The 12,874-nt window shown below is 29.2% G+C and overlaps 1 protein-coding gene across 5 annotated transcripts in view; it reads left to right on the plus strand.

The window, feature by feature from the left end:
* Positions 1-12,874, plus strand: part of LOC105193077 (calcium-binding mitochondrial carrier protein Aralar1) — a 30,048-nt gene that overhangs the window by 9,109 nt on the left and 8,065 nt on the right. For 4 of the 5 annotated variants that reach the window (XM_026141333.2, XM_026141336.2, XM_026141334.2 and 1 more), the window contains exons 2-10: positions 5,255-5,311; positions 5,579-5,721; positions 6,799-6,914; positions 7,006-7,145; positions 7,626-7,772; positions 8,042-8,183; positions 8,614-8,707; positions 9,586-9,621; positions 11,487-11,577. In XM_026141333.2, the coding sequence (XP_025997118.1) occupies positions 5,255-5,311; positions 5,579-5,721; positions 6,799-6,914; positions 7,006-7,145; positions 7,626-7,772; positions 8,042-8,183; positions 8,614-8,707; positions 9,586-9,621; positions 11,487-11,577 (966 nt within the window). The remainder of the gene's footprint in view (positions 1-5,254; positions 5,312-5,578; positions 5,722-6,798; positions 6,915-7,005; positions 7,146-7,625; positions 7,773-8,041; positions 8,184-8,613; positions 8,708-9,585; positions 9,622-11,486; positions 11,578-12,874) is intronic. The other variant, XM_011157406.3, reaches the window with a different exon arrangement.

Here is a 12,874-nt window from a genome sequence, read left to right on the forward strand (position 1 = left end):
AATTTGCCTAATAACGTAATAATAACGTAAAGATTATAGTAGCTTCTTTGTAAAATATTCTAAAAACGTAAAACGTTTATATACCTCTCAATCCAATGATAATACTAAAAACTAAAAGAGAATTGGATTTTTTTCAATTTCCAATAATATTCATTGATATACATATAAAGCATATATTAAATATACAGTTATTTTTAATCTAACGCACAACAAACATTAAGTCTACTTTAGATTATCTATAATTCACGATAGAGAAAACTTTAAAAACAATTTTATTGTATTTATAATTATTTTATGTATTAAATTATAAATATAATTATAGATGAGAAAAATTGTTGCTTTTGACAAACCATAATTTGGTTTATAATTATGTATGGATCAGTATTAACCAGACGTCATTGAAACTGAGTCATGATAAGACGTTTTTAAACATCTCTATCTTGTTACATACTTGTTACGTTATAATAAATAAAAGCCTCTTTTATATACCTATATTTTGTAGTTTATTTTATCAGATTAACTATATTATATAACTGTAAAATACTTGGATCATCATAACCCACCTCAACATCCGTGTAACATTCTAATATCACAAAATGACACCGAGTTAAGACTAATAATAATAAGAAAAATATAATACTTGTAATCTTGTAAGAGGTTAGTCAATAACTAAAATGGATCTCAATATGTAAATGCACAAATACATGCGCACTGTAGTACACTGTAGAACCATAGACATCAAATCGAACTTTAAGGTTGCTATTTCATGCGTCATATGACAAACTCGTTAGACAATTGAACGTTACTGATTGACTGTAAAGGACTCTTTCAAAATTTTCGTTAAAGTAAACCGACACGTTAGTCCATTAAAATTAACCAATTACATTTATCATTTTACATAACAGACAATGCGATTGGTCAATTCCAATAAATTAACCGATCGGTTAAATTAGTAAAAGAGGCCCCAAGGGAGAATTCACACTCACAAAAAAACAGAAAGCATAAAAACAGAAACCAATCTGAATTTGCGCTGATAGTGAATAGTACAAAGAAGAACAGAAAGCAATAAAAATGGATTTTGATGGAGAAAAAAATAGCAGAACAAATAGCTAGAAACGGAAAGGAGGTGTGGTGGGAGATCAGCCGATCAAAGTAATTCCATTCCGTTTTTGAGTTCCCCATGGTACAAAATTATAATTACGGAACGGAATAATTCTTAATCTTATCGACATCAAAAATTTGTGAAGAGCGTTTATACTCTATTCACTGAGAGAAACCGAAATACTCGGAAGAAATAAACTTGTTCGCTTTGCGTAGGTTTCGCTTACAATGGCTTATAAGACGGTTGGGAAGCTGCCATCTCCTCTGCTCACATAGGCCCGTACAAACTTGTAAAGCTAGCGTTCTCCGTCGTTATGCTGTCTATGTAAGCAGACCGATTCGGTTTCTTTCAGTGAACAAACTATAGGTAGATTGTTTATATATTTTTGCTACATTTTTATGTATTTACGTATTTTGCGTGCATTTCGGTAACTGTGAATTACAAAATTAAAAGCAACGTCGTTTTTGATAAATAATTGTATTGCATTTGAATGTAAATATTATGACTGGATTATTTGGCTTGATAAACGGATATTTAAATTTTTCCCAATCGATAAAATATAATTATTAAATTTACGTGAAAACATATACATGTATTAATAGCGTTTTTAACATGTTACATTTTACATTCACAAACAGTTATTTATCAATGACAACATTACTTTTTATTTTGCAATTTGAAGTCACCATAATATACATAAAATACATAAATATAACATAAAAATGCGCAGAAGTGTATGCAACAATCAACCTAGACACTTTGCAAACTTTCGATAAGGTTAAGTAAGAATTATTCCGTTCTGTAACAATTCCATGCCATAGGGTCAATTTCACTCATCGAGGCTCATTAGCGGAACGGAATTACTCTGATTGGCTGCTCTCCCACCATATCTCCTTTTTGTTACTGTTCCGTTTTGCTATTTCTTTCTCTATTGAGATGCAATCCAACTGTCGACTATCATAACGAATTCTGATTGGTTTCTGCTTTTCTGTCAAAGTGTAAGTTTCCTCTAAGATAAATTCTGCATTCTGCAAATATGAAACTTATTCTGTAGCCAATCAGAACGCTTAAAAAATATATGGCACAGCACATAAAATATCAGTCAAAGTTCTACGCATAATAGAGAATATACATATACAGGGTGTCAAATGAAGTTTGCCCGTGTTCTTATTGGTTGATAGAGCAAGTCAAACTGAGCAGAAAAATTCTGTACCATTTTTCAATATTCGTAATAGTTACCAAGATAAAAATTAGTAAATTTAGCGAATGAGCGCGTACTTACCCTACCCACCGCACGCGGGGACCGCCCATCGATAGCCAAGCTAGAGACAGTTGCGGCTGGCGGCGCGATAAGGAGGGAGAAGCAGCATTGTTTACGGTCAGCGGCGTAAAATTCCCGCTCTGAGCTACTCGTTCCCTTGTTTTCTTATCAGAACAATTTTTTTTAATACAATATAACTTTCTAAATATGAAAATGTGCTTTTAAATGTGTGTATGTGTGTAGTCAACATTGTATTAAAAAAATTTGTTCTAATAAAAAAAATGAGGGAACAAGCAACTTAGAGCGAAAATCTTACGCCGCTGGCTGGTAGACAATGCTGCTTCTCCCTCTTTTCCGCGCCGCCAGCCGCGATTACCACTAGCTTTGTGACCAACGAGCGGTTCCCAAGTGCGGTGGGCAGGGAAAGTACACGCTCATTCGCTAAACTTTACTAATTTTTTTCTCAATAATTATTGCAAATAATGAAAAATGGTAAAGGACTTTTCTTCTCAGTTTCACTTAATTTATCAACCCAAGAGAGCATAAGTAGTATTTATCAAACACCCTGTATATCTATTGGTTAAGTTAGTCACTTCAATCAATTTCGATTAACATTAATCAATGATTAACTGTATCAGTGGTAGTACCAATAATTCGTATTTATTACATAACAAAAAGGTTAATAATTCCATATATCCATGTTAAAACTTTATTAGACGCTATGATTGATTAAACATCTAAAGAGGAAAAAAAAGAATCTTGCGTCTTGATTTAATAATAAACTGTTTTCTTTTCCATATATTGACAATACTCTGTCGATTAAGCTAATTGTTGATTGAAGTTATTCAAAGTTGATTAAAGTGGCTCTTATTATTGTAAATAGGGTGGCTAACCGTCCCGAATTTTGTGGGATATCCTGATTTTTGAGTCGTTAGAGGCGTTCTAAAAGAATTCTAGGTGGGACGCTATTTATCACGGAAGCAATGATTTCAGACTATACTGCAGACGCAACAGCATGGTTACAGCATGTGGAGGGAATATACGATATATCTCCTCCAAATAAAATATCTCAGATAATTTTATATTTCCTTGAGATTGCTTAATTAATATAATTTACAATATGTAAATAACTTTTAGTTTTAAAATATTTTTTGTAATTTTATGTTCCGTTATGTTTTGTAATACTATGTCGTAATACTACGTAATACTTTCATAATATTATGATTTTGTTATATTTGCAATATTATGATTTTATTAATTAATTTTAACAACACAAATTTATTTACCTATCTTTATTTTCTTTAAACGTCTTGTTTAATTTCTCTATTTAGTACATTTAATATGTTAAAATATGTCCAAGTATTTAATAATGAAAAATGGACATGTATAAATGTTAATATTACAAAGTATTTTGTAATATTCTAATCTAACGTATAAATAAAAAAATCTCGATTTTTGTAAAATCGATATTTTGAAATTGATTCAATTTGAGTCGGCCACCTTAATTGTAGATTATTTATTAGACATATAAATAAAGTTTATTCATCTATCAGATTAGGCACAACTAATAGATCAATTATAGCGATTAATGTTCTGTCTTTGCAGACAAACTATTGTTAGAAATCTACGTGATATTCTATGTTAGATTAGTGATAAAAATCAAACAGATAAGTACTGCTCATAGAACCTGATGGCAGATTGACGATGAGGTATCGAGCAAGATATACACAACACAATTTGAGACCAGTAAATTTTTGTCAGCAAAAATCGAGCAAAATTTGTGCTTTCATTAAATGTATCTCTGCACTAAGGAGACTAACGAGCGTAAAAATAATATATATCACATGATCGCTGGATTAATTGTTACATGGAACATGAGTTACAATGCTTTAATGTAATGTAAGAGATATTAATTTTAAAATAAAAATGAAAAAAAGAACAGAAACATTTTTAAAACTGCAATAACGTCAATTTAAATATCGGCAAAACAGTAAAGTCTGTTTGATTTTTGCTGTCAATCTGTCGTCAGATTGCATCACGCAAATCCTGTTCGGTATTTGTCAATCTGTCCGTCTGATCTATCCGTCAAGATCTGTCAATAAGATTTGCTTAATTTCTGCTTCCAATCTATAGTCTGATTAGGTCAGCAGATTTTGTCGACAAAACAGAATGCGACCTTAGATAAAATCAATTTACTATTATTTTCTGACTAAATCTATTGCTGATCTGTCAACATTTCGCTAATATTTTGCTGGGTAACTCAAGTGTTCTTGAATTCCTCAAATTTAATAATATAATTTAGTTTTAAGCTGATACAATGATATTTTTTTGTTCTAACTCTAGCGTAAAAAATAAAAGTTTAAAAAGTAAGAAAACTTGACGCTATTAAACAAAGGAAGAATATTATAAAGCAAATTTGCATAAATGAAAAAAATACTTTAAATTGATGAAAGTATTTTTACATTCACGCTGCAATTATTAATTTAATGTTTATATATATATATATATATATATATATATATATATATAGAATTTAAAGAATGCGCGTGTATGAGAATGCATGTGTACAAATATTATTCTGTGCATGTGCACGGCTGAAATATTGGACAAATTATAAAAACCAGTAGATAATTTTGTATTTTTTATTTTCTATTTACAAGGAAATAATTAATGGCTGTTATAATTAACAAGTAAATAATTGTTAATTTATTCCTACCCAAACAAAAGTAATGCTTGTTATATCTAAAAAATTATAATTATTTACCATTTTATACTTAAGTATGGTTTTATATTTTAGAGATACATTTTTAAACAACAATGAAATTCAATAATATATTAAATATTTTATACACACTTAACATATTATTGATCTTTCGCATATCGCATTACAGGGTTCCGGGTATTTAAAGCGTGCAAATACTGAGCGTCTTCATGAAATTTTTAATCAGGTAAACAAACAAAATCATTGATATTTGAACAAGTTGATTAAAATACACTTAATCTTCTAAAAATTTCTATAAAAATAATTTCAATAATTTTAAAAATTTATTGTTTATTTGTTATCAAATATTTTTTCTTTTCCTCTTTATTTGTTTGCATGCAATTTCTACGCGGTAATACATCTTATATTTCACATTAATAACAATTATTCAAGTTGTGAAAAAATTCATATAACTCACCACACACGTAATTAAGTACTTTTTTCGAAATTATAGTATGCCTCACAAGAGAAGAATGGCGAAAGGTTCATGACTGCATCAGACTTTGTACGTAGTTATCTTGGACTTTATACGGATGCCGATTATAATCCTGATTCTGTCAATTTACTTGCTGGTATTGTCGACACTAGCAAAGATGGGTAAGTCGTATGTCGATAGCATATTTAAAAAAAAAACATTATGCTATTATCCTATATAAGTGAATTAAATTAATTCTGTACCTTAACATCCAATTCTTATATATTAAATTCTTTCCATTTTAAAATCAAACATTTTCCTATCTTTTTACTCTCGACCTTTATTAACCAAAGATTGACGTAATAAATAAAGTATGCGTGTTTATACCTTGACAAAGCAAATTTCACAAGACAGCGGTGAATATGGATGGATGTGAAGCAGCATTTAAGACACTATATCTTTTTCGCGTTTTATTAAAAATAAATCTGCTCAAGTCACGAAAATGATTTATTCTACTCTGGATAAAGGTGCTGGTGACTTGAAAAGTGATTTCAGAGATTTCGGAATGCAAATTTTATTTTTCATTATAACATTCAGTCACATGTCGTAAAGAAAAAAGTATCATCTATGTTTCAAACTAAAAAAATTTTTTTATGCAAATTTTTTCTTAGGCCTGATTTCCTCAAATTATCATCTGTTTGGTTGCTTCAACATCACCTGGTTGATACACATTTTAAGACAGTGACAAAAGTCCATAAAAATTTTGAAATCCTTATAAGTTTTTCTTGCTATTTGTTAACTGTTCAATAAATGGGACATATAAAATAATAAAAATTAAACCTTTATCTTAAAAATATCTCGTTGTCTATAAATAAACATTGAATTTTATTCAAAGGAAAAAAAATACCAAATTACTTTGTGACCTAATATGCACTTTAAACGTTACTAAATAAAAAAAAATATGGAATTACTTCCTCTTTAAAATACTGTAAGTTATAAAAAAATTTCTCTCACTTTTGTGCGCGCGCGCGTGTGTGTGCGTATGTGTGAGTATGCGCGCGCGCGTGTCCGTGTGCATGTGCGCATAAATTAACATAAATAACGTAAATACAATATACATCTTTAAAAATTTCAATATATTTAATATTATTAACTACTAATGTATTTGTATATGCAGAAATTATAGCTAATTTATAAAATAGCGAACGTTTCTTATGATATAAAAAATTAATTTTATAATGGACTTTTTTTTGTTTTAGACTCATATCATTTGCCGAATTTCAAGCATTCGAAGGTCTTCTCTCTGTACCAGATGCTTTATACAAAACAGCTTTCCAACTTTTTGATACTAATGGAAATGGAATGGTTGCATTTGGTAAAGACTATTATAAAAAAATTATTGTTTCTTTTATTTAAATGATTTATATGTTATTTATATGAATGAATATTATATTGTCAATTTTCAGACGAGTTCGTTGAGGTGATGAGGAAAACTGTACTCCATCAAAAAATGCCTTTTAATATGGAGAGTAGTTTTATCAAACTTTACTTTGGAAAGGATAAGAAAAGACTGATCAGCTATGCAGAGTTTAGTCAGTTTTTGCATGTGAGTATCTTTTGCTCTGTTGCACACTTGATGGCAGATATATTTGTTATTTTTGTCCAGGAAGTAAGCCAAATATGACGTAACGAATGACAATGATTATGAAATTTGTATATAGCGCCATATGTTTGTCTTTCACAGTGACATGTATGTATGTATATATATATATATATATATATGTGTGTTTATGTATATGTATATGTATATGTATTTGCGCGCGCGCGCGCGCGCGCACACACACACACACACACACACACACACATATTTATTTATATATACGTATATAAATAATGTACAACTGATTGTATCTTAAAGAGTCGTACAGTAACTTTTTTGTTTCAAAATATTTTCTAAATATTTTATGAAATAATTTGTCTTTCTATACATATAGAGAAATAAAATCATAATTTTCTATATAAGCAATTGCGAATTGTGACAAATTAGAGATAAAATTTTATGCACTAAAAATGTGTTTATTCTTAGGATTTTCATGAAGAATATGCGACAGAAGCGTTTAAAAAATTTGATAAGGATGGCGCAGGTTTTATTTCAGCATTAGACTTTCAAGACATCATGCTCAGTATTAAGAGTCATTTACTCACTAAAGATGTGCGGGATAATTTAATTGCTGTAAGTATTATTTATTATCGAATAGAAGACTTTGACTTATATAATAACTTGATAATCAATTTTTTTTTATAATCACAATTTTATGTGAAAATAAGTACAGGAGCAAATTACACATATACTTAAAGCATATATGGAACATTCGTTAATTGTAAATTAATAATAAATCTTTTATATTGAATTATTTTAATATAAAGTAATGTTAAAATTTATTTGGACACTTAACAATCCTGTGATGCTACATAATGTACTTGATTTTACACACTTTACAGGCAGTTGGTGCTGGCCAAAGCGGACGAAAAGTCAGTTTTCCATACTTTATGGCATTCAATTCTCTTTTAAACAATATGGAACTTATTAAACGTATTTACTTAAATGCTACCAACGGTCATAGATATCAGGAAGTTACCAAAGGTAATCTACCTTAAAGGAAAGTGTATAAACGAATCTATATCAAAGGTTTTTTCCTTCTTTCCTTGCTGTTGATATAGCTTCCTAATTGTTTAACGCATCTTGACACGTGCATTTTTTAAGAATGCATAAATATAACGTTGTGATCAGTTAAAATCAATTAAAACAAAGTGTGTTAGTACATTAGTTTGTGTACTAATTATGTAATGTTAAAGTTTTTATAGAAAAAAGATATTAATATTTGTTGAGATGGAAGATACTTTTATAACTTGGGAAAAGATTAACAAATAAAAGTTTTTGTGTTTTCAAAATAATCACAGTTGAAAATTAACCAAATTTCTATCAGTTAGTTAGATTACTATTCATTCTTGCTAATCTTATAGGTATCAATATTTTATCGTCAACATATTTAAACATTAATTTTTTTTGCCAGAGGAATTTCTTTATTCTGCCCAAATGATGTCCCAGATAACACCATTGGAAGTAGACATCTTGTTTCATCTTTGCGACTTACTTCATCAAACTGGGTTAGTATTTTTAACTTTCATACTGATAACAGAATGTTTTTCCTTTTGTCGGTTAATTGAAGGTATATGAAATATGAAACAATTATTTTAATATTAATTTTAATAAAATGTTCGGAATTTATTAATTAAAAAGCGATTCACGTGATCAACAAGACAAATAGAGAACAAATCACGTAAAACTATTGTTGCACCATCAAGCACATCGTCATCATCCAAATATCAAGTATGTCTCGTTCTTGGCAAATCGACACTTCCCTACGGAGTAACTCATTCCTAGTAACCAAATTTACTATATCTACATTGTATATCTACATTGTATATTATTTTCTAATATTTGAATAATATATTGCACGGGAAAAAAGAAGTAGCTGCTGTAGCTAAGAAATGTATATATCGTAACTAAATTGCAGTTGTAATATATGGACGGGGCTAATATCTTATCTGTGATACCTGTGTGATTTAGTTAAAATAGTTTAGTTATATGATACATGAGTTTTTTTATAGAACATATTTGCTACGTATATTCCAAATGTACTCTGTAGCTGAAAGTGTATTCAAGGTAACTACATTAATTAGCTAGCAAGTATATTATCTGAATCAATCTGAATATCTCTAATATATCGATTAATTCCGATAACTACTTTCATGTTGCTATACGATGTCATTCCAATAAACATGCATGTTTTACTATTTTATTTATATATTAGCAACAACAGCAAACAAATTTTACTGTAGTTAATAAATTTATAGTATATATGACAGCGAGTACAGCTTTAACAAACCATTATTAGCTATGGCAGCAAAAATTTTATTCTCCGTGTGAAACACATTTTATAAACTGAAAACATTTATTTACGTGTTTACGCTGCCTGGATCAGACCTATGAAAGATGACGAGGCAGATTTGCAGTTTGGGTGCGTTTTTGTATTACAGACCAATATGCGCTTGCGCGTATGTATGTGTGTGTCGCCTGTCTGCGCGCTTGCGCACATACGACACATACATACAGAAGATGATCAGCAACAAGTAAGAGAAAATTTAAAGAATGATTCTAGGTGATAAAATAAAATAAAAATTAAAAATGCGATCAAGATGTTATTTTAATAATCATTTTTTACTGACTTTACTACTGACAACAAATAAAATTTAACTTTGTTCTTAACATTTATTATTATTGATTTTTGTGCAAATGTGTATGTAAAATACATCTTTTTACAATGTACATGAGTTTTTTTTTACGTATTCTTTTATGGCAAACTCAATTTATATGGCTCTCAATCACATAAAAAAAAACTATGTAAAACATTAAGCATTTTGTTGAGCATATATAAATTACAAAAAGTAAAGAATGACAAAATTTCGGTGAAGACTTTGTTTTTTTAATTATGATGTTTAAATTTTCACGTGTTTTAGACACTTTTTAAGTAAATTTTTAAACATTTATAATTACAAAAAACAAAGCCTTAATCGTAATTTTGTTCTTGATTTTATTCATTATTTTCATACTATTGTATCATCTACAATCACTCTTTAAATTTTTGCTCTTTTTGTGTTGAACACTACACACACACACACACACACACACACACACACACACACACACACACACACACACGCACGCACGCACACACACACACGCACACACACACGCGCACACAGAATGCACATATGCGTATTTTAACATTTTTATTCTTACTTTTCTTCAATCTGCCTCAAGACCCTGTCTTACACAAACACGCAAATATGCAAATATTTGCACCCCATAAGCATATAATATTAACAAATTTTTTATCCTGCGTTAAAACAGAGAGATAATCTAAGGATGAATTATCCGGCAAGAATTTATTTATAGGCCCAAATAGTTGTTCTCAGATCTCAAGATGAGTCTGTCCTTGTCTCGCGTATACTAAAACGTAGTACGTGAGACAAATAAAGACTGATCTTTAGATCTGAGAAACGTCTGTGAATTTGAACTATATAATAATATTACATTTAGACAATGTCATCTCTATACTTTTATTTGTTCAATTTACATCATTCTTATAACAAATAACAAAGACAAGCTGGATATTTTTTTACAAACGTAATCAATTGAAGCTTAACAGGCAATAATAACGAGCAAGTTAAAAGACATTTTTAATATGACTAGATATTTCATGAAATAGTATCTAGACATATTAAAGATATTGTTTTATTTGTTATTTATATACTGCTTATATTGTTTATTGGTTGTTAACCTTCCATTAATTACGTTTGTATTTTTTTCTTTTTTTCATGTTTTATACTTTGTGGCTATTATAGTTTTGCTATGGTTGCCCCGGATATCGCGTAACATCTGTTAATAATAGTAGACACCTGACATTATTTTGAGACAAAAATCTTAATATAAAAATATCAAGGCTACAATTTTTAAATAAATACAGTTGTTAAATAAGAAAGATTTAAACTTGGCAAATCAAATTATCTGAAATTCATGCGCTCAGGTATGCTACGTTACACAGTAAAGATATTTTCTAAATAAGATGGGTATTTATTTTTTATATTAATTTTCCATATATTTTTAGGATACAATGTGCCATATCTGAGCGCGCGAATTTTGGACAGTTTAATTTAATTGCCAACTTTAAACCCTTCTCATTTAAAAACTATTGTAACCTTAATATTTTGATATTAAGATTTTTGTCTCAAAATGATCTCAGGAGTCTAGCTATTAACCGATGTCAAGCAAAGGCTGGAACACTTTGTATACGTATTAAACTGTCATCGTTCCTTATTTCAGAAAAATAGTGTACAATGATCTTGTGGCTATTACACCTGAGCAATATTTTAAGCAGATTACAAAACGTGTTGCCGAGATTAAAGCGGTATCGGTACGTACAAGAAAGAATTCTTTAACTCGAGACGTATGTTAGTTAAATAACTTCAAAAGCAATATTTAAAATCTACTTTAAATCAGGAACCCTGCCCAAAATAAAATTTTGGTTTGATTACGGTTACGGTCAGAGATTATATCCAATTTTTGGTTACGATTTTGATTTCGGTCTTGTTACTGATAACGGTTACGGTCACCTTTTGGATTTCGGTCTTTTTCGGTTACGGTTACGGTTACAGATATACAATTACCTATTGTAAAATTTAATAACGTATAAAAATGATAGTGTACAATATAAAAATAATACAAGTATAAATATCATGTTACAAAAAATTTTTGTTTATTGTAAACAACACTTGTTTAATATAAAAATGTGTAAAAATCATTGGAGGTTCCAGGTCTTTCAAATTTTTTTTTTGTTTTTATTATTATTACTTTAACATTTTCACCAACTTGCAGCGTTAATTGTCGTTTTTTTTACTAGTATTAATGGTAGTTTTTCTCTATAAATTAACATATTAATCTTAATCAAGTTATCATAATAAAAGTAAAGAAATAAGTAAGTAACCCTCCATAAACTCCCTGTAATATCGCTATTTTTTGAGAATCTAAAAGTAAATATTTACGGTCTTAAAAGTTCAATTAAAATTGTCAAATTTTTTCGGTGCTCTAAAAGAGCCGAAAAAATTGAAATATATTTTTAGTTTTACAAATTTAGTTTTAACATTACAAAGATTTTATTTTTTTGTATTCATTTTATGTTTGCGATTTGAAGGAAAAATTAATCTTTAAGATTAACTGCATATCTATAGAGCGTTAAAAATATTAAAAAGAAGATAAAATATAGATGCTGTGTATTTTTTTCTCTTATTCTTATCTTGTAGGGAGAGAAGTCTACAGCATGCGCTTTTTCTCCTTTTTTACCTAATCTTCAGTATGATCTTTAATAGCATTTTACAAAATCTGACTAAAAAAACCGGAAAAATATTTTTGGTCAGGTTACGGTTATGGTCGATTAGTCTGCACAATATTTTGGTTTGAGTTTTGGTTTTGGTCTGACTAAAATAACGGTTATGATTTGGTTATCGGTTTCGGTCTAGTCAGGGTCCCTGCTTTAAATCACTTATAATTTGTATGTCGGAATTCAGAAATTTGTAAATTGATAATTTTATATGCTGTGTAATACAAATACATTTGAGAAATAAGTGGGACACGTACATTTATAAAATAATGTATCTTCTCTAAAATACATTAACGATAAGATACATGTACATTGCACGTGGGTTCCTTATCAA

Source organism: Solenopsis invicta, chromosome 8 (assembly GCF_016802725.1).
Source record: "Solenopsis invicta isolate M01_SB chromosome 8, UNIL_Sinv_3.0, whole genome shotgun sequence".
Taxonomy (NCBI): Eukaryota; Metazoa; Arthropoda; class Insecta; order Hymenoptera; family Formicidae; genus Solenopsis; species Solenopsis invicta.